Below are 22,707 nucleotides of genomic sequence, written 5' to 3'. Positions count from 1 at the left end.
TATTCTAGCCTTCTGATAACCATTATAATCTTAAATCTCTTCGGGCTAACTTTGGAAGACAAGATTACTAAATTGAATGAATGAATAAATGAAAGGTTTTTAGCTTTGTCTGTCATCACTATGACTAACAGAACAGTATAACAGAAAGAATGATAAAAGAGCAGAGAGAATATAAAAGTTGAAAAGAAAAGTGATTTCTCCTGTCCCCCACATAGGTACCTTTATTGCAGTTGGTCCCATAGAATCCAGGTGGGCAGATGCATAGACCAGGAGTGACACAGAGTCCACCATTCATACACTGAGGTGTGCAGAGAGCTAAATTATATTTATAAAAGATAACAAAGTCAAAACAAATTTAAGTTAAAGTATATGAATAGCAAGACTGAGTGTTTTTGTAATACAAAGTTCTAATTTTGACCTGTTTTTCTCTCATTTAAACCTTGCACCTCAAGTGGAATACCCACGTGATTCAAAAAGCCTTGTCATTCACAAGAGATGGAAAGAAGGCATCTCCATGACTATTTGCTTAACATAAGACTCTCTCTTCCTCAAAAAGCAGGTGAAAGCTTGGCTCTTCTCCCAAGTCTTTACTGGCTGCACATACTGTAGCAGGACCTGCTTATTATCCACTCCTAGTCTAGCTGAGATCATTTTCATTCACATTTTCTGACTTCATGTACAAATTTCCTTAAATTAGTCACATTATTTTCTATCTATCTCCTGTTACTCTATCTTATCTGGCTATATGTTCCACCTGTGAATGTATCCTATGCTGTTGTAATGTGTATTAGACCCGATATTCAGACCATGGGAGGGAGCCCCGCTAACTCCCATGGTCAGCAGTCAGCCCGGATTTTCAATACCAGGACATTTCCAGTGACCTGACCTTTCGCCCTTATATTTCTAAAATTGTTCGCCATTGCTTCTTCAAACTGTGGATGCTTTACTCAGTTCACCAACTATTTACCCCTTCAGCCTTTCGGGTCCTTCTCCACTCCCTAGTTTTTTCTTGACTATTGCAATGCGCTACTTGAAGGCATTCCACAAAAAGATATCCATCACAGGAAGCTCAGAATGCAGCCATACATCTTCTTACTGGTGCTACACGATATGAGCATGTTACCCATTTCTTCCGTGAAGAGCATAGGCTACCCTTTCTTCCCTACTGCCCCTCTCAGGCACTTCATTCCTCTCAGGATAATTTGCTCCAAGTTCCCCTCTTCACGGTATTTGCCTCTCTTCCTTGTGCAAGGGTGTATTTAGTGTCATGGGTCCATAGCTCTGGAATGCTGCTCCCATAGCACTCTGGCTGGAAACTTCTTTGCTTGCTTTTAAAGCTCAGCTTAAGACCTATTTGTTTACTGTTGCTTTCAGCCTTAGTCTTTGCAGATCACTGATTCCATGGTTACCACCAGATGATGCTTTTAAATTTTAAATTCTTTTCTTTTAAATTTTATTTAGGTGCTCCTCAGCAGTTTCTCTTTCCTATTGTATATGGAGTTCTTTTCTACTTTTATTATTTAATTTGGATTATAATGTAAACTGCTCTGATGGCTAGTCCCTAGGGCAGTATATTAAGTTGCTCGATACACTTGAAACGTGAATATCCGGGTGTTTTTTGGCCAGTTTAAATTTAACCGGCCAAGCCAATATTCAGCGCTGGCTGGTTAAGTTTAAACTGGCTAGAGATATTCCTGCTATTTGGCAACCTAATTTGGCTACCAAACTTATCTGGTGATGCGTTGAATATTAGCGGATAGCCTGTTATATTGCGTGATATAACTGGTTAGTCACTAAGCGCTAACCGGCGATATTCAGCATAACTAGCTGTCTCCCGCTGAATATTGCTGGATAGCCAATTAAGTGCCATATAACCAGCCAGGAGCCATTCTTGGCTGGTTAAATGGTTTTAAATATCAGGGGGATTATGTTTATGTTTATTAAAATTTACAGCCCACTGTATCCAACAATCACAGTAGGTTACAACCAGACATCCTATATAATAATTTGCACCTCCAACGTTCCATGTCTGCTGCTTGGGTTCGTAACATCTCCTGACGTCAGCCAGCCTCCAGCGTTCCATTCCCCTTTACTGTCCCGCCCTCGCATCAAGACATAATGACATCAGAGGGCGAAACAGTGAGAGGGAAGGGAACGCAGGAGGCGAGCTGACGTCAGGAGGGATGTTACGAACGGAAGCCAGTGCCAGCCAGCCAGAGAACGTTCAGGTACAAATCGAGGGGAGGAGAGAATCGTGGGACATCGAGGGAGGAAGGGAAGGGGAGGGGAGGGCAGGGCAGAGGAGAATTGATGGACATGGATGAGATGGGAGGACAGAATCGCGGGACACGGATGGGAGGGCAGGGAGAAAAAAAAAGCTTACATGACAGCCTTCCTAGGGCCTGTTTCATTGTTGAGGAAACAGGCATGGTTCCACTAGTAAATAATAAAAATACAACAGTATTACAGTATATCTTCTACCTGATTACATAAAATATGTACCTCACCCTGAGAGCTGCCTGGAATGAGCAAGTGAAAACAAAAAAGTCTTAAGCCTCTTCCTAAATTCTACTGTGCTGGTAGTTAATTGTAAAGTTAAAGGTAGTGCATTCCAGAGTGCTGAAGTCTGAACAGAGAAAATACATTCATGAGTCTCACAAAGTCAGACTTGTTTTGGATTTGGTCCATCCATCAAGCATTGATTCATTGACCGCAATGCTCAGGATGGTTTATATATTCTTAATGATGATGCTATAATATCAGGAACTTCATTATTAAGAATTCTGTACCAAGAATAAGATCTTAAATCTTATCTGGTACATAATGGGAAGCTAATGCAATGCTTGCAACAGCATTTGACATTGTAGCATACCATGCCATAATGCGTATTGCTATTTGATTATTTTTTACTGCTGTAATTGGCTATTGCCTATGTCTGGATTATTCTTAATGTACACTGCCTTGGGTGAATTTCTCATAAAAGCAATAAATAAATAAAAATATAAATACGAATCAAAAGACAAATACTCCTCTGCACTATTCAGTATGCCATGGTTGCAGCAGTCATTTTCCCTCCCTTCTTGAGCTTGAGTTTGTTGCCTCCCTGACAGCTATAGCCTCACTAAAAAAGAGATTCAAAAGCTCTCCGTTAACTGTTGGGAGTGTATCATTTGTAGTGCACTGGTCCCCCTCACATGCCAGGATACCAACCGGGTACCCTAGGGGGCACTGCAGTGGACTTCAAAAATAGCTCCCAGGTGCATAGCTCCCTTACCTTGGGTGCTGAGCCCCCCAAATCCCCCAAAACCCACTCCCCACAACTGTACACCATTACCATAGCCCTTATGGGTGAATGAGGACACCTACAGTGGGTTTTTGGGAGGTTTGGAGGGCTCCCATTTACCACCACAAGTGTAACAGGTGGGGGGGGGGGGGTGGGCCTGGGTCCACCTGCCTGAAGTGCACTGCACCCACAAAAAACTGCTGTCAGGGAGCTGGGTATGACATTTCAGGCTGGCAACAAAGTTTGTTTTTTTTTTTGGGTGGAAGGGGGTTGGTGACCACTGGGGGAGTAAGGGGAGATGATCCCTGATTCCCTCCAGTGGTCATTTGGTCAGTTGGGGCACCTTTTTGAAGCTTGGTCCTGAAAAAAAAGGGACCAAGTGAAACTGGAGAAATGTTCGTCAGGGCCAGTTTTCTTTTTTCCATTATTGGGTGAAGCCGGCCATCTCCTGACCACGCCCCTGTCCCGCCTTCGCTACCCTACCGACACGCCCCCTTGAAGTTTGGCCGGCCCCGCGACAGAAAGCAGTTGGCGCCGGCCAAAATCGGCTTTCAATTATACCAATTTGGGCGGGTTCAGGAGATTGCTGGCCATCTCCCGATTTGTGTCGGAAGATGGCCGGCGATCTCCTTCGAAAATAAGCTGGTTAGTCTTTCAGTAAAAGCTATTCCATTGTTAGCTTTTCCAGTAAATACTAATCAACTCATTACCATAACCAGTGTTAACCATTATATAAGAATATCCAATAGATGAAATTGTTGTCAGATTGTCTATGTATGACCTGTTATGTTAATAAGCATATAGAAGTGATTGTATTTCCTGCTTCAATGGAGAGAGACAGCCACAGCTGGTACCCTTTCAACCAGCCAAGCTGCTCTCTCACATGAGAAACCAATCAATTGTATCTGAATTGGCAAGTAATCCAATTGCTTTCTCATAAGTAGCTTTGAGTCTTTTATATCTACTAATTGGCTTTGCCTGGTAAAATAAAACATTAGAGACTCAGACCCAGAGAACACCTATGTGTAGCTGGGGTACTATATTCCCATAACCAATTGATTGTACATGTTGCTTGTATATTCTTTGAAGTCTCAGATATAGAAGTAATTTCATATAGCAATATTCTGTACTCCCAGTAAGATATAACTGATCTGTCAATTGTACAAATACTTGATGAGATATCTAATAAAGAGCAAACTGATGCAGCCTTGGGTGATTTATTTACTCTTAGGTATTGGTGGGTGGACTACCGTCTTGGGAGGGATAAATAAACCCTAAAAATTAAACAGCGTGTGGAGCATACCTCTGGGATGGGTAAAACAAATAAATAAACACTCACCATAAGGGAATTAAGGATGAGATGTGTACCTGGGACCTTTTATGTGAAGTCCACTGCAGTGCTCCCTAGGATGCCGCACTGCTAGGCTGGGATGTCTGTGTGGCCAGTCTGCTAAGAATACTGGCTTCTCCTACACCCCAATGGCTTGATTTTGTGCATTTTTCACTTGGACTTTTTTTCTTTTTTTTTTTTAAATGGTCCAAAAGATAGATGAACTGAGTACAGCAACGTCTATGAAATGGCCATTTTCAAAACAAAAATACAAACATTTTGCTGTTTCAAAGATCACTGTATTCACCAATTGAATTATGAACGTTTTGAGCAAAGCATCCAAAGTCAGATTTATACGTCATATCGAAAATGTCCCTCAATATGAACCAAAGTTAGGAGCATAAATCCTTGAAATATAAGACCCTTTATGTTTTTACTAATGTTTTATGTTTTCGCCAATAGGGATGTGCAGGCCAAAAGTTTTCATTTTGTGTAGTTTCCCATGTCATGTATGGAATTTATTTTTTGTTTTATTCTTTTTTTTTTTTTTTCATTTCAGGGTCAATATCATTAATAAAATATCTGGTTTAAACAATAGTGCACACTATAATGGAATTAGAAAAGGTTCAAAGAAGGAAGCCAGAAAAGGCTGTTATGCCGATCAAAGCGGCCCGCGCTGGTAAGGAGCAGACTGCTGGGAGCGCGTGCAAGACCAACAGTGGGAACCTTTGACACCGCAGGCTACCGATGATACTATACAGCTCTCAATGCGAAAAATGTCACAACTGTTAGATGACAAGCTTGCCAAGCTGCATGTTGCTATAGATGAACTGAAAGACTCAGTAGCTGGCCTGGCGGCGCGCATTCAGCAGGCGGAAGAGCATATCTTCGCCCAAGAGGACTGAGTACAAGTGTTGGAGGAAAAGATAGGAGCGCTGGAGACACAGCATGCATGCTTGTTGGAATGGGTGGAAGACCAAGAGAACCAGGCCAGGCAAAACAATCTGCTTACAGTGGGCCTCCCAGAAGCTATCAAAGAATCAGATCTGCTGGAAATAACGGAAAAATGGCTGCTGGAGGCGGTTGGGTTTCCTCGGGAAGCGGGCCCAATCCACATGGAGAGAGTGCATTGGTGGGGACTCGGAGAGAGGAGGCTGACAGACCGTGACCAGTTATAGTACGTTACCTGAACTATGCTACTAAGGCCAGGCTATTGGAACTGTACAAACACTCGCGCACCCTGGATTACAAAGACTCTAAAATACTCTTGTTTCAAGATTTATCACCACGTGTTTCAGAACAGTGGAGGGTTTTGGCGCCTTTCTGCTCCAACTTTTCAAAAGAGGCATCAAGTTTGCGTTTCAATATCCGGCGAGAGTGAGACTGCTCCACAACAACAGAAATTTAATCTTTACAGCGGCTGAAGAGTACGTGCGTTCATAGAGCAGCTGCCACCTCCTGAGTGAGGGTCCATGTTTGTGGTAGAACATAGTGCTGTGAGTCACGATTGTGAGAGTTGTTTTTTTTCTCCCCAAAGATCGTCTGTGGACATCCCTGACAATGGCTGAAATGTGTTTAGTTCATTGGAAATATATGATGGAGTTCTTTGTTCTTGTTGGTGGGACTCCTCTATATAAGGGGGGCGCAATGTATCTGCTTAGTACTTATTGGATGGATAGGAGGGAGGAGGGGAGGGAGCGGGGAAGCTATAGAAGTGAAGCAGACTGGGGGGGTTAAGAGAGAGAGGGGATGGGGGAGTATGGGCAGCAGAGGGGGGAGGGGGCATGGGGCTGGATAATCTTTCTGTGTGTGATTGGAGGATATGCATGGGGTTTGGAGGGAGGAGGGAGTGCATGGTGGAAGAGGAAGATGGAGTGAATGGCTGGAGGGGGGGGGGGGGGAGTTCAACAGGTTGTTAATTTTGCTATGGGACTTAGAGGGGAGAGGGTGGGACTCCGTGCCCTTGAAAATGCTGAAGCCTAGTTCTGTCTTGGTGAAAGGTATGCCCCATACGGGTGAGGGCGGCAAAGCTGGGGCGCCATCTATAGCCTCCGCAATGGATGACCTGCACCATCATAAAGCGAATGCTACATACCTGTAGAAGGTATTCTCCGAGGACAGCAGGCTGATTGTTCTCACTGATGGGTGACGTCCGCGGCAGCCCCTCCAATCGGAATCTTCACTAGAAAAGCCTTTGCTAGCCCTCGCGCGCCGATGCGCATGCGCTGCCGTCTTCCCGCCCGAAACCGGCTTGGGCCGGCCAGTCTCATATGTAGCAAAACAAAGACAAGGGAAGACACAACTCCAAAGGGGAGGCGGGCGGGTTTGTGAGAACAATCAGCCTGCTGTCCTCGGAGAATACCTTCTACAGGTATGTAGCATTCGCTTTCTCCGAGGACAAGCAGGCTGCTTGTTCTCACTGATGGGGTATCCCTAGCCCCAGGCTCACTCAAAACAACAACCATGGTCAATTGGGCCTCGCAACGGCGAGGACATAACTGAGATTGACCTAAAAAATTTACCAACTAACTGAGAGTAAAGCCTGGAACAGAACAAACAGGGCCCTCGGGGGGTGGAGTTGGATCCTAAAGCCCAAACAGGTTCTGAAGAACTGACTGCCCGAACCGACTGTCGCGTCGGGTATCCTGCTGCAGGCAGTAATGAGATGTGAATGTGTGGACAGATGACCACGTCGCAGCTTTGCAAATTTCTTCAATAGAGGCTGACTTCAAGTGGGCTACCGACGCTGCCATGGCTCTAACATTATGAGCCGTGACATGACCCTCAAGAGCCAGCCCCGCCTGGGCGTAAGTGAAGGAAATGCAATCTGCTAGCCAATTGGATATGGTGCGTTTCCCCACAGCCACTCCCCTCCTATTGGGATCAAAAGAAACAAACAATTGGGCGGACTGTCTGTTGGGCTGTGTCCGCTCCAGATAGAAGGCCAATGCTCTCTTGCAGTCCAATGTGTGCAGCTGACGTTCAGCAGGGCAGGAATGAGGACGGGGGAAAGAATGTTGGCAAGACAATTGACTGGTTCAGATGGAACTCCGACACGACCTTTGGCAAGAACTTAGGGTGAGTGCGGAGGACTACTCTGTTATGATGAAATTTGGTGTAAGGGGCCTGGGCTACCAGGGCTGAAGCTCACTGACTCTACGAGCTGAAGTAACTGCTACCAAGAAAATGACCTTCCAGGTCAAATACTTCAGATGGCAGGAATTCAGTGGCTCAAAAGGAGGTTTCATCAGCTGGGTGAGAACGACATTGAGATCCCATGACACTGTAGGAGGTTTGATAGGGGGCTTTGACAAAAGCAAACCTCTCATGAAGCGAACAACTAAAGGCTGTCCTGAGATCGGCTTACCTTCCACACGGTAATGGTATGCACTGATTGCACTAAGGTGAACCCTTACAGAGTTGGTCTTGAGACCAGACTCAGACAGGTGCAGAAGGTATTCAAGCAGGGTCTGTGTAGGACAAGAGCGAGGATCTAGGGCCTTGCTGTCACACCATACGGCAAACCTCCTCCATAAAAAGAAGTAACTCCTCTTAGTGGAATCTTTCCTGGAAGCAAGCAAGATGCGGGAGACACCCTCTGACAGACCCAAAGAGGCAAAGTCTACGCTCTCAACATCCAGGCCGTGAGAGCCAGGGACCGGAGGTTGGGATGCAGAAGCGCCCCTTCGTCCTGTGTGATGAGGGTCGGAAAACACTCCAATCTCCAGGGTTCTTCGGAGGACAACTCCAGAAGAAGAGGGAACCAGATCTGACGCGGCCAAAAAGGAGCAATCAGAATCATGGTGCCTCGGTCTTGCTTGAGTTTCAACAAAGTCTTCCCCACCAGAGGAATGGGAGGATAAGCATACAGCAGACCCTCCCCCCAATCCAGGAGGAAGGCATCCGATGCCAGTCTGCCGTGGGCCTGAAGCCTGGAACAGAACTGAGGGACTTTGTGGTTAGCTCGAGATGCGAAAAGATCCACCAAGGGGGTGCCCCACGCTTGGAAGATCTGGCGCACCACTCGGGAGTTGAGCGACCACTCGTGAGGTTGCATAATCCTGCTCAACCTGTCGGCCAGACTGTTGTTTACGCCTGCCAGATATGTGGCTTGGAGCACCATGCCGTGCCGGCGAGCCCAGAGCCACATGCTGACGGCTTCCTGACACAGGGGGCGAGATCCGGTGCCCCCCTGCTTGTTGACGTAGTACATGGCAACCTGGTTGTCTGTCTGAATTTGGATAATTTGGTGGGACAGCCGATCTCTGAAAGCCTTCAGAGCGTTCCAGATCGCTCGTAACTCCAGAAGATTGATCTGTAGATCGCGTTCCTGGAGGGACCAGCTTCCTTGGGTGTGAAGCCCATCGACATGAGCTCCCCATCCCAGGAGAGACGCATCCGTGGTCAGCACTTTTTGTGGCTGAAGAATTTGGAAAGGACGTCCCAGAGTCAAATTGGACCAAATCATCCACCAATACAGGGATGCGAGAAAACTCGTGGACAGGTGGATCACGTCTTCTAGATCCCCAGCAGCCTGAAACCACTGGGAAGCTAGGGTCCATTGAGCAGATCTCATGTGAAGGCGGGCCATGGGAGTCACATGGACTGTGGAGGCCATGTGGCCTAGCAATCTCAACATCTGCCGAGCTGTGATCTGCTGGGACGCTCGCACCCGCGAGACGAGGGACAACAAGTTGTTGGCTCTCGTCTCTGGGAGATAGGCGCGAGCCGTCCGAGAATCCAGCAGAGCTCCTATGAATTCGAGTCTCTGCACTGGGAGAAGATGGGACTTTGGATAATTTATCACAAACCCCAGTAGCTCCAGGAGGCGAATAGTCATCTGCATGGACTGCAGGGCTCCTGCCTCGGATGTGTTCTTCACCAGCCAATCGTCGAGATATGGGAACACGTGCACCCCCAGCCTGCGAAGTGCCGCTGCTACTACAGCCAAACACTTTGTGAACACCCTGGGCGCAGAGGCGAGCCCAAAGGGTAGCACACAGTACTGGAAGTGACGTGTGCCCAGCTGAAATCGCAGATACTGTCTGTGAGCTGGCAGTATCGGGATGTGTGTGTAGGCATCCTTCAAGTCCAGAGAGCATAGTCAATCGTTTTCCTGAATCATGGGAAGTAGGGTGCCCAGGGAAAGCATCCTGAACTTTTCTTTGACCAGATATTTGTTCAGGGCCCTTAGGTCTAGGATGGGACGCATCCCCCTGTTTTCTTTTCCACAAGGAAGTACCTGGAATAGAATCCCAGCCCTTCTTGCCCGGATGGCACGGGCTCGACCGCATTGGCGCTGAGAAGGGCGGAGAGTTCCTCTGCAAGTACCTGCTTGTGCTGGAAGCTGTAAGATTGAGCTCCCGGTGGACAATTTGGAGGTTTTGAGGCCAAATTGAGGGTGTATCCTTGCCGGACTATTTGGAGAACCCACTGATCGGAGGTTATGAGAGGCCACCTTTGGTGAAAAGCTTTCAACCTCCCTCCGACTGGCAGGTCGCCCGGCACTGACACTTGGATGTCGGCTATGCTCTGCTGGAGCCAGTCAAAAGCTCGCCCCTTGCTTTTGCTGGGGAGCCGAGGGGCCTTGCTGGGTCGCACGCTGCTGACGAGAGCGAGCGCGCTGGGGCTTAGCCTGGGCCGCAGGCTGTCGAGAAGGAGGATTGTACCTACGCTTGCCAGAAGAGTACGGAACAGTCTTCCTTCCCCCGAAAAATCTTCTACCTGTAGAGGTAGAGGCTGAAGGCTGCCGGCGGGAGAACTTGTCGAATGCGGTGTCCTGCTGGTGGAGCTGCTCTACCACCTGTTCGACTTTCTCTCCAAAAATGTTATCCGCACGGCAAGGCGAGTCCGCAATCCGCTGCTGGATTCTATTCTCCAGGTCGGAGGCACGCAGCCATGAGAGCCTGCGCATCACCACACCTTGAGCAGCGGCCCTGGGACGCAACATCAAAGGTGTCATACACCCCTCTGGCCAGGAATTTCCTGCACGCCTTCAGCTGCCTGACCACCTCCTGAAACGGCTTGGCTTGCTCAGGGGGGAGCGCATCAACCAAGCCCGCCAACTGCCGCACATTGTTCCGCATGGTGTATGCTCATGTAGAGCTGGTAAGACTGGATTTGGCCACGAGCATAGAAGAATGGTAGGCCTTCCTCCCAAAGGAGTCTAAGGTTCTAGAGTCCTTGCCCGGGGGCGCCGAAGCATGCTCCCTAGAACTCTTAGCCTTCTTTAGGGCCAGATCCACCACTCCAGAATCATGATGCAACTGAGTGCGCATCAGATCTGGGTCCCCATGGATCCGGTACTGGGACTCGATCTTCTTGGGGATGTGGGGATTAGTTAAAGGTTTGGTCCAGTTCGCAAGCAATGTCTTTTTGAGGACATGATGCAAGGGAACAGTGGACGCTTCCTTAGGTGGAGAAGGATAGTCCAGGAGCTCAAACATTTCAGCCCTGGGCTCGTCCTCCACAACCACCGGGAAGGGGATGGCCGTAGACATCTCCCGGACAAAGGAAGCGAAAGACAGACTCTCAGGAGGAGAAAGCTGCCTTTCAGGAGAGGGAGTGGGATCGGAAGGAAGACCCTCAGACTCCTCGTCAGAGAAATATCTGGGGTCTTCTTCCTCTTCCCACGAGGCCTCACCCTCGTGTCAGACACAAGTCACGAACCTGTGTTGCAACGAGCCCGACTCGACTCCGTGGAGCCACTCCACGATGGGGGCGTAGAGAAGGTAGGCTCCCTCGCCCGCATCGTCGAAGCTCCCTCCGCCGACGTAGTCGGGGAGCCTTCCTGGGAGGCGACGGCAGCAGGTACCGCACGCCGCCGGCACCGACGCCGGAGACCTCACCTCGGGCGATGGGCCAGCCGGCGCCACGCTCGACGGTTACGGTGGCGCAAGCACACGCCGGTACCGGGAGGGGTAGGGCGCAACAGCTCTCCCAGAATCTCTGGGGAGGACGCCCGGAGGCTCTCGTTCAGAGCGCTGCAGAGAAAGGGCATGGAGGTCGATGCAGGCGTCGACGTCAGAACCCTTTTCCGGGGCGTGGAGGGCTGTTCCGGGCTGTCCAGAGTGGAGCGCATCGACACCTCCTGAACAGAGGGTGAGCGGTACCTCGGCGTCGATGCCTGCTGGGTGCCGACTCCTTCGGCGACCCAGAGCTCCGGTACCGACACGGGAAGGGGACACGGTGACGATGCTTCTTGACTTTCTTGGGACGAAGCATGTCACCGGAGCTTCCCGGTACCGACGAGGAGGACGTAGAATCCAGCCGTCGCTTCCTCGGGGCCGAGACCGAAGAGGGTCGGTCTCGGGGGGCTGTACGCAGGAGCCTCAGGATAGGGGGAGACCCACCCGAAGGCTCACCGCCACCAGCAGGGGAATGGACAGCCCTCACCTGCACTCCAGACGAAGCACCACCGTCCGACGACATCAGCAGACGAGGTCCCGGTACCACCGACGTCGATGAAGCTAACCGATGTCTCGGCGCCGATGCAGAGGGCCGATGCCTCGATGCACTTGATGCACTGGCCGCCGAGGTTGAAGGTCTGGACGCTGAAGACGTCGATGCACTCGATACCCCCCGGTGCCGATGCCGACGAAGAGCCCGAGAACAAACGTTCCACTGGGCTAACCTCGCTACCTGAGGTCCGCCTTTGCAAAAGGGAACACAGACTACAGGCCTGAGGGCGGTGCCCAGCCCCCAGACACTGAAGACACGACGCGTGCCTGTCAGTGAGCGAGATTACCCGGGTGCACTTCTTGAAGCCGCTGAAAGGCTTCGATGTCATGGGCGGAAAAATCACGCCGGCGAAATCGAAAGACGAAATGGCGAAATTTGGCACAGAAAAAAGGGGAAATTTCGACCAAGGCCTAAGAAAGGCCTGCCCCGACGACGAAAGAAAACTTAACGGGGCGAAAACACTTGAAGTAGAGGAAGGAAAAAAGGATTTCTGGATTTCTCACAGAAAATGTTGAAAAACGACGCACGAGGTCGACTTTCCGGGGCACGAACGGTAAACACAACCGTACCGAGCGCGGAGAAAAGAAGACTGGCCGGCCCAAGCCGGTTTCGGGCGGGAAGACGGCCGTGCATGTGCGGTGCGCATCGGCGCGCGAGGGCTAGCAAGGCTTTTGCTAGTGAAGATTCCGATTGGAGGGGCTGCCGCGGACGTCACCCATCAGTGAGAACAAGCAGCCTGCTTGTCCTCGGAGAATAGAACTTTATCAGTGGTAGAATGGGTGACCTACGAATTGCTACATTAAACGTGGATGGAATACATTCACCTGTAAAACGCACAAAGATTATGAATTATGTCAAACGTTCTCGGGTGGATGTTTTATTCCTGCAGGAAACTCACCTAACCTGTCATGAGCATGCTAGATTAAAAATAGATTGGGTTGGAGAGTTTGTATCTGCATCTTATAATGGCAAGCAAAGAGGGGGTGGCAATCTTGATCCATAAGAAACTGGATTTTTTTATGTCATAAGACCATTGCAGACCCAAAGGGCCGCTATGTTGTCTGGATGGGGGAATTACAAGGGGGAAAGGTAGCTATCTGCTCTGTTTATGCCCCCAATGGTTATTCACATAGTTTCTTCTCCAAACTGTTAGCTATATTGGCAGCATTTCATGGGTATGCATTAATAGTGGGAGGAGACTTTAGTATCACGGCTGACCCATTGCTGGACTGCAGCCCCCCCAAAGACAAGGCCCAAAGGTCACGAGGCACGGGGAGTAAATTTTTTAATGCAAAAATTGGATCTCCTTGATATCTGGCGGGTACTTCACCCTGATGAATGCAATTTTACATTTTTCTCTCAGGTACATAAAGTGCAGGTGCAGCTGGATTGCATACTAGTTCCCCAACCTTTTTATCTTCAGCCAGGAAGCAGACATAGAGGATGGAGTGGTTTCTGATCATAGTATGGTATGGGTGGGTGATGGGTCTTTCCCCTAGGAGGCAACCAGGAGGATGGAGGATGAATCCCCTCCCTCTACTTGGATGACGAATTTTAAGAGTTTCCTGGGTGCAGAGTGGAAGCACTATGTAGAGGACAATGACCCAGCTGAGGTGGACCCCATGGTCTATTGGGAGGCAGGGAAAACGGTTCTCAGAGGAAAGATAATCGAATACAGCTCTAGGAAGCGCAAAGAACAAGAGCGGGAATTAGTGGCTTTGGCACGACAACTGCACTCAATTAAGGCATCTCTGGTGAGGGGTGGCCCAGATCAGGTTAGGCAGCAGTATATGGGCATCAGGCACAAGATTAATTTAATATTAAATCAGAGAGCCCTTAGGGATATACAATAATACAAATACCAACTACATAGGTGGGGGAATAAGGCGGGATGGCTTCTGGCTACGTTGTATACCTCTACCGCTCCATTCATGATGTTGTAGACATCTATCACATCTCCCCCTCAGCCATCTCTTCTCCAAGCTGAAGATCTCTAGCGCTTTAGCCTTTCCTTACAGGGGAGTCATTTCATTCCTTTTTATCATTTTGGTTGCCCTTTTATGTACCTTTTCTAATTTTACTGTATCTTTTTTTAGATGCGGTGACCAGAATTGCACACAATATTTGAGGTTCAGTTGCACCATGGAGCTATACAAAGGCATTATAATATTCTCTGTTTTATTCTCCATTCCTTTTCGAATAATTTTTAACATTCTATTTGCTTTCTTTGCCATCCTTGCACACTAAGCAGAGGATTTCAACTTACCATCAACAACAATACCTAAATCCTTTTCCTGGGTGGCGAATCCTAATGTAGAATCTTGCATCCTGTAGCTATAGTTTGGGTACCTCTTCCTTATGTGTATCATTTTGTATTTGCTCACAGTAAATTTAATTTCCTATTTTGATACCCACTGCCCCTCTTGCAATTTCTCACAATCCAGTCTGAATTAACATCTTTGAATAACTGCAGGTCATCAGCAAATTTTGATTACCTCACTCATTATTCCTGTTCCCAGGTCATTTATATATGTTGAAAAGCAGTGGTACCAATACAAACCCCTGGGGAACCTCACTATTTACTCTTCTCCATTTAAAATAATTACCATTTAATCCTACTGTCTGTGTTCTACCTTTTAACCACTTGCTAATCCATAGGAAGATACTGTCTCCTTGCCCATGACTTTTCAATTTCTTTAAGAATTGTTCATGAGGTACTTGTCAAATGCTTTCTGAAAATCCACATCCAAAATATCAACCAGCTCACGTTTATTCCCCTTTAAATAACGTAGCAGATTGGTGAGGCAAGATTTCCCTTGGCTAAATGCATGTTGGCCTTGCCCCATTAATCCGTTTCTATGTATATGTTCTGTAACTTTGGGGCCTTTCTACCAAGCTGCAGGGCTTTCAGCACAATAAACAGTCATGCACAACTGTCAAATGTGCGAGAGCTTGAGTGCTAAAAACACTGTGTTATCTGTGTAATGAATAAGTGGGCCAGGTCTGGGTATGATAGGGCGGGCAAAAGTGTGGGCAACTGTGACACCTAGCATATGAGTTGTTACCGTGTGTTAGTGGTAGTACTGTGAGACTACGGCTATGGTTTATGGCAGCCATTTTGTGAGTCAGACCCAGACAGGTGGGAGCAGAAGAGGACCACTCCTGCCCCAATCCAGTTTGATCACCTTCAGGTAAGGCCCATGAGTGATGGAGAGCCAGGGGGCTGGAAGGGTAGGAGGGAGTGTTCCTAGGGAGATATGTAGGTGGGGCTTTGGGTCAGAGGAGGTGTCTCTTGAGCTTTGCTGATTGAGGGGTTAGGAGGATCGGATGGGTATGCTTTCAAGGAGATGTTACAGAGTGTGATCAGGGGGTTGGGGGATTGGGGAGGTAGATGTCGGGGAGATTGGATGGTGAGGGCTTGGCAGAAGGAATCGGATGGGGCAATGTGTGTGGGGAGGAGCACTGCCACGGCATCTTTCATGAGCATTATTTATTTCTGCCAGGTCACTCCTCCATTATCTGCATTGCCAGACAGCTCACATTAACGCAGTTCCTCTGCAGTAACCCACTGCCCTGTGTAGTAAATGCATTGCAGATGCTGGACATGTCCCCTGCCTTTAACACATGCAGGGGCATTTTCGAAAGGACATCCAAGTCAGAATTGGGAAGTCCTGCACATTACATCCAAAAAAAAGTCCATCTTACAGCCATTTTCAAACAGGAAACATGTTGGAGTTTCCTGTTTGAAAATACGTGAGAATGTCCAAAATGAACAGCCATTTTACAAACTGAAATGTCCAAATTATGAATGCCAAAAATCCAAGGGCAAGGATATCTCTCTGGCAGCATTTTTACAGAAATGGCCACACAGACATCCTTGCAGAGGACTGTAAACCAGGGCACCCAGGTTCATATCTCCCTACAACTTATTTTAAATGCTGAGCCCTCTGGGAACAGGGAAACACCTACTGCACCTGACTGTATACTGCCTCAATAACCTTCAGGCTTGCACATGTCATAAATATTTAGGTATATGTCTGTTTCTAGAGGGCTCACAATTTAAAGGAAATAAAAAGAGAGCTGGTTTACAGTCGGTTGCACTGACTACTACTAGGCTATTTCTCAGATCTGCTTTCTGCTTTGTTCAGAATGGCCATAAAACCTGATACTGTCAGACAGCCTAGTATTCTTTTCCAGTTTCATTTTCAGGAGAGAGGGAGGGGGACAACAACCACTGGGGGTTTCATGAGGCATCATGCTTTAATCCCTCCAGTGGTCAGCTGCTTAATCAGAGAACCTTTTTTTACTCTGGATGTGACTGAAACAGGTCTAAATAAAAACATCCTTCTTTTTAGACTTCAACATTTCTTCCTATTTGATCATCACTGTTGGACATCCTAATTTTGGGCCCTCCCTAATCCTGTCCAAAATACACCCACAACATGCTATATGGATAAACTGCAGTGTAGGATGTCCAAATTCCACTGTTCCAAAACTGCAAATCAATGTTTTTGGCAAATAGACTTTTTTTTTTTTGCCATTTTGAGATGTCCATGTACTTTGATAATGAGCCCCATAAGCTTTACACTTACCTCATGTTACTTTTTGTGGTAAATGTGAGGTAAGTGTAAAACTTACCCCACTGTAGTAGAAGCGTCCCCTTTTTCTTTGTAATGATCTCTATCATTTTGCCAGGCTCATCAGTCTTTAATTTCCCTGGTCACCTCAGAAACCCTTTTTTTAAATTGGCATTTTACTGGCCATCCTCCAATCTTTAGGTATCACACTTTATTTTTTAAGGATAAGTTACAAATTACCAATAATAGATATACAATTTCATTTTATAGTTCTATCAGTACTCTGGGGTATATATCATCCCATCCAGGTGACTTGCCACTCTTTAGTTTGTAAATTTGCCCTGTTTATATCTTCCAGGTTTACAGAGACTAGTTTCAGTATATATCCTGAGTACTAAAGGAAAGACCACTTGAAAAGTTCTTTTAAAAGGCATGGAATGAAGATTAGTCTTATTGTCATAAGACCTCTTGTAATATTAGTATAGAAAATAAAGAATGCAATGAATATTTAAGCTACCTTTTTCGCAGTAGTGACCATAAAATCCATCAGGACATTCGCAGATGTGTCTTTCAGTACAAAAACCTCCATTTCTGCATCCTCCAGGACATTTAGCTTCACAAAGTAATAATAATCATATTAATAATTCTTATTGAAAAAAATAAAAAGCAAATTAGAAGTGTGCATAAGCAAAGCTACTAAAAAAACAGAATAGCAAAATAATAATTTGAGACTGTTGAACTTCTAAGTAACCCACTATTTGTCAGCTATGGAACTGTTTAAAATGTTCTTAAAGGATGTTTTGCTACTTAGTCTGGATGCCTTTGAGATTAAGCAGTTGTCTTCAGAGAAGTCTGGGGTTATCAAGGCTAAGGTGGAAATACAAGGTGTTTAGATCTACTCTGTTAGTAACCTTTTGCCCTGGAACTGGACAGAAATTTGGTGTTATATAATTACCTCAGAAATATGTATGAACAATTTCTGGGTTCTAATGTTTGTCTATTTCCCTTTTTTTTTTTCTTTGGTGATCCTAAGGTGCCATAAGGACTTTTGGGGGGTTTTGCCCAAGGGTCTTGACAATGGGGTCATCTTAGTTGTTAAAATTTCCTGTTATATGTCATGTAAAAATTTAATGGTGGTGATTTATTTCTTGAACCTAAACAATTGTTAGAATTTTAGGTGGCTTGGGAGGGTGGTCCGACTGTGATGGTAGTTCCCTTTGGTTAGCATGTAATCCAGCTGTCACTGTATGGGATTCATCTGCCTTGTTGTAAGGGTTTTATTTCTTTTTTTATATTTATAGTTCCTGATTGACGCCAGCAATATCGTGGACTAATGGATGATTTTATTTCCTCTATTAAGTGGGTTTTCTGTAACTTTGGTTTTTTTCTGATTTCTTTTTCAAGTGTATTCTTCCAGGTCTAAACACCGCCCTGGTTTTTTGTTGTTCAAAAGTTGGACGTTTCACTTTGGAAAATGGCTATTCATTTTGGATGTTTTCAATGCAAAAACATCCATCTCAGAATTATAAGAAAACAGGAAATCTAGTCGTTTTTCCTGTTTGATTATGGCTGACAGATTAACTTTTTTTTTTGGACGTTATGAGCAGGACGTTTTTTTTTTTAATGCCCCTCAATATTCTCTGCATATGGGACAATTTTTCTAAATTATATAGAGAGGTATAAAACTGCTTTATTAAAATTGACATAAATTCTCATTTCTACATTCTCCGGGTGTAGACTTGGTTGAAAATGCTTACTTTCCAGTATTATAAATTGTGTACCACTGATGACTTTAGTTAACCCCTGCTTTACTCTTAGAGAAAAAAACAGCAGCTTGAAGACCTGAAACTCTTAACATTGCTACTGAAACTCTTAACATTGCTCAGGGCATCAATTACCTTGCTGACAAGTCTTAAAGAAGATGGCATTTTGTGGTGTCTGGAGAATAATGTTGCCTTCTGAATTCATTATGATCACGGTAACTTCAAAAGCTGCTACCCCATCTTGATTCCCAAGGCATGGAAATCCAACCTGAACAACTAAAAAAAATAATGTCATAGACTTTAAAACATTCTATCATAAATTAAAATTATAATTCCAACATTGTTCCTAGTGTTTTTGAAAATCTAAAAGTATATTCAAGGAAAGCAGCATATAAATGGAAATAAATAAAGTTAATAGAAACACATGTAAACTGAAAACATGACCATGTGGAGAAGCAAAATCGAAAGGGGCGCCCATGTTTTCCTGAGGACGTCCTCGCAGGACGTCCCGGCGAAGGGGCGAGGAAACCCATATTATCAAAACAAGATGGGCATCTATCTTTCATTTCGATAATACGGTCATCCATAGAGATGGTCGTCCTTAGATTTGGTCGTTTCTGATTTTCGGCGATAATGGAAATCAAGGACGCCCATCTCAAAAACGACCAAATGCAAGCCCTTTGGTCATGGGAGGAGCCAGCATTCATAGTGTACTGGCCCCCCTGACATGCTAGGATGCCAACCGGGCACCCTATGGGGCACTGCAGTGGACTTCAGAAAAATCTCCCAAGTACATAGCTCCCTTACCTTGTGTTCTGAGCCCCCAAAACCTACTCCCCACAACTGTACACCACTACCATAGCCCTTACGGGTGAAGGGGGCACCTACATGTGGATACAGTGGGTTTCAGGTGGGTTTTGAGGGGTTCACATTTACCACCACAAGTGTAACAGGTAGGGGGGAATGGGCCTGGGTCCCCCTGCCTGAAGTGCACTGCCCCCACTAAAACTGCTCCAGGGGCCTGCATACTGCTGTCATGGAGCTGGGTATGATAATTGAGGCTGGTATAGAGGCTAGCAAAAAATATTTTTAAAAAAAGGTTTTGAGGGTGGGAGGGGGTTAGTGACCACTGGGGGAGTAAGGGGAGGTCATCCCCTATTCCCTCTGGTGGTCATCTGGTCAGTTCGGGCACCTTTTTGTGGCTTGGTCGTAAGAAAAAACGGACCAGGTAAAGTCGTCCAAGTGTTCGTCAGGGGCGCCCTTTTTTTTCCATTATAGGTCAAGGATGCCCATGTGTTAGGCATGCCCAAGTCCCGCCTTCGCTACGCCTCCGACACGCCCCTGGGAACTTTGGTCGTCCCCACTATGGAAAGCAGTTAGGGACGCCCAAAAAGGCTTTCCATTATACCGATCTGAGCGACCCTGTGAGAAGGATGCCCATCTTGCGATTTGTGTCGAAAGATGGGCGTCCTTCTCTTTCGAAAATAAACCTGATAGTATAAACAATGATATAATAAATCAAGATTTTCAATTTTTTATACTGAGAAGTCATAAGAAGTGAAAACTGAATATTTATCTTAGGTATATAAATACTTCAAACTGTGACACAAAGGAAGACTGGAAGAATTGGTTAGGTGGTTGGATAAATATCTGCAAAGCCTTCCAGAGCAGTTTATCAAATACATTAGGGCACCTCTACTAGTCAACCCATCTAGTACATGCACCATGGGTTTTGAACTTGCATGCAGTGCTGGCACAGGTGGACAAGAGAGGTTGGCTACTTTGAGATGGGCTCCACCACATGTTTAGCCAAAGTGTAAGGGAGAAAAGAGCTTGAGCCAAGAAAAAGGGGTGAGTGAATGCTGGGGGAAAGTGGATGATAGAGAACAGAAGAATTTTTATATTAAAAATTAGATTTGTAATTCTAACAAGCTTTAGTCCTTTCACAAATAGATTATAATTTTTTTAAAGTTGAATAAGCTTCAGAAATCTTGACTTCAGTCAGTCCAGAGTTCCGCAGGAAGATTGATCTACTGCTGTTGATAAGACTGAATTACTGTTGGTTTCAACTGACGAGATTTCTGCATTTCCTTCTGAAGTCTCTATGTCAGGGAAAGTTCAAATTTTGCATCAGGTATGTAATTCGGGGATGTTTTTGGATTCTAGTTTGTTCTTTTATACCTCAAGTACAAGCTGTGGTCTGAAATTCTTACTTTAAGCTATATTTGGTAAGTAAGCTGCTCCCTTTGTTGGTGCATTTGGACTTTCAGGCTGTTCTGTCCATCCCTAAGCTCTCTTTCCCCACTCCCAGGCAAACCCCCACCTTACTTTTCTCTGCCCCAATCCCCACTGCACACAGAGAGGGGCATAATCGAACGGGGCGCCCAGGTTTTCCTGGGCCCGTCCTTGCAGGACAGCTCCGTGAAGAGGCGGGGAAACCTGTATTATCGAAACAAGATAGGCGTCCATCTTTCATTTCGATAATACAGTCGGGGACGCCCAAATCTCAACATTTTGGTCAACCTTAGAGATGGTCATCCTCGGTTTTCGGCCATAATGGAAACCGAGGATGCCCATCTCAAAAACAACCAAATCCAATCCCTTTGGTCGTGAGAGGAGACAGAATTTGTAGTGCACTGGTCCCCCTGACATGCCAGGACACCAACCGGGGACCCTAGGGGGCACTGAAGTGGACTTCACAAATTGCTCCCAGGTGCATAGCTCCCTTACCTTGGGTGTTGAGCCCCCCAACCCCCCCCAAACCCCACAACTGTACACCACTACCATAGCCCTAAGGGGTGAAGGGGGGCACCTACATGTGGGTACAGTGGGTTTTGAGTGGGTTTTGTAGGGCTCACATTTACCACCACAAGTGTAACAGGTAGTGGGGGGATGGGCCTGGGTCCGCCTGCCTGAAGTGCACTGCACCCACTAAAACTGCTCCAGGGGCCTGCATACTGCTGTGATGGACCTGAGTATGACATTTGAGGCTGGCACAAAATATTTTTAAAGATGCGTTTTGAGGGGGAGTGTGACCACTGGGGCAGTAAGGGGAGGTGATCCCCGATTCTCTCTGGTGGTCATCTGGTCAGTTCGGGCACCTTTTCATGGCTTGGTCGTAAGAAAAAAATGGACCAAATAAAGTCAGCCAAGTGCTCATCAGGGACGCCCTTCTTTTTTCCATTATCAGCCAAGGACGCCCATCTCTTAATCACGCCCCAGTCCCGCCTTCATTATGGTGCCGACACGCCCCTGTGAACTTTTGTCATCCCCGTGACAGAAAGCAGTTGAGGGCGCCCAAAATCGGCTTTCGATTATGCCGATTTGGGAGACCCTGAGAGAAGGACGCCCATCTCCTGATTTGTGTCGGAAGATGGGCACCCTTCTCTTTCGAAAATAAGCCTGACAGTCCATCCAACTTTTGCCAGCCCGTCTCCCTCCCATGGCACACATATCTCTCATCCACCTTTCTGCAGCCCCCCCACCCATGACACACACACCCCATCCACTTTTCTTTAGCCCCCCCCCCCCCCGATTGGCACACACTACCCCCCTCCACCTTGCTCTAGTCACCCCACATGGCATATGCAACCCCATGCACCTTTCTGCAGCCCTCCACCTCCTTCCCATGGTGCACACACACATTTCATCCACCTTTTATCAGCCTACCCCCTCACTCCATTCAATTTGTTTCCAGTACCCACCCTCCGTCCTCTGCACACAAACCACTCCAGTGCGGCAAGAGGAAAAGTTGCACAGAGGGCTGTTTCTTCCTCTTCTGCTGTCCCAGGACTGAGTGTTTCTTAGAGCCAAGTGGGCCTCCATACAGCGGTGCAGCTTAAAGGAACTGCTAAAGAACAAGGCGGCAGAGAAGGCAGAAATAAATCGAAGTGTGGCTGTGCAGCTCCTCCTCCTGTTGCGCTGGAATGGTGTGTGTGCAGGGAGACAGCTAGAAATGGAGCATCTGTGCTGCCCTGCACTTCAACAGCAGACTGCATAAATTCTGTGCAGTCTGCGGAGATGGGAAATTCTATGAAAATTCTGCATTTCGCAGTAGCACAGAATTCCCTCAGGTATATGCACTGTAAATTATACACTAGGCATTACAACACCAACATACTACCTAGTGAGTTAACAGAAGAAGCAGGACTGCTACAGATCTCTACACAGAAACTACAAGCTAGCAGAATACTGCACCTTGGTCAAATGCACAAAACACCAGGGTCACCGAGAAGGGGGGCAGAGGGAGCAAGATCCCCCAGGCCCAGCCTCCAAGGGGAGCCCAGTGCCAGC

General features: G+C 46.8%; 1 protein-coding gene across 1 annotated transcript in view; it reads right to left on the bottom strand.

The window, feature by feature from the left end:
• Positions 1-22,707, bottom strand: part of WIF1 (WNT inhibitory factor 1) — a 309,700-nt gene that overhangs the window by 68,242 nt on the left and 218,751 nt on the right. The window contains 3 exon segments of the mRNA XM_030216172.1: positions 220-315; positions 17,169-17,264; positions 18,550-18,690. Coding sequence (XP_030072032.1) covers positions 220-315; positions 17,169-17,264; positions 18,550-18,690 — 333 coding nt within the window.

This window comes from Microcaecilia unicolor, chromosome 10 (assembly GCF_901765095.1).
Source record: "Microcaecilia unicolor chromosome 10, aMicUni1.1, whole genome shotgun sequence".
Classification (NCBI taxonomy): Eukaryota; Metazoa; Chordata; class Amphibia; order Gymnophiona; family Siphonopidae; genus Microcaecilia; species Microcaecilia unicolor.
The sequence above is the reverse complement of the archived record's forward strand: the minus strand, read 5'-3'. Positions and strand labels throughout refer to the sequence as shown.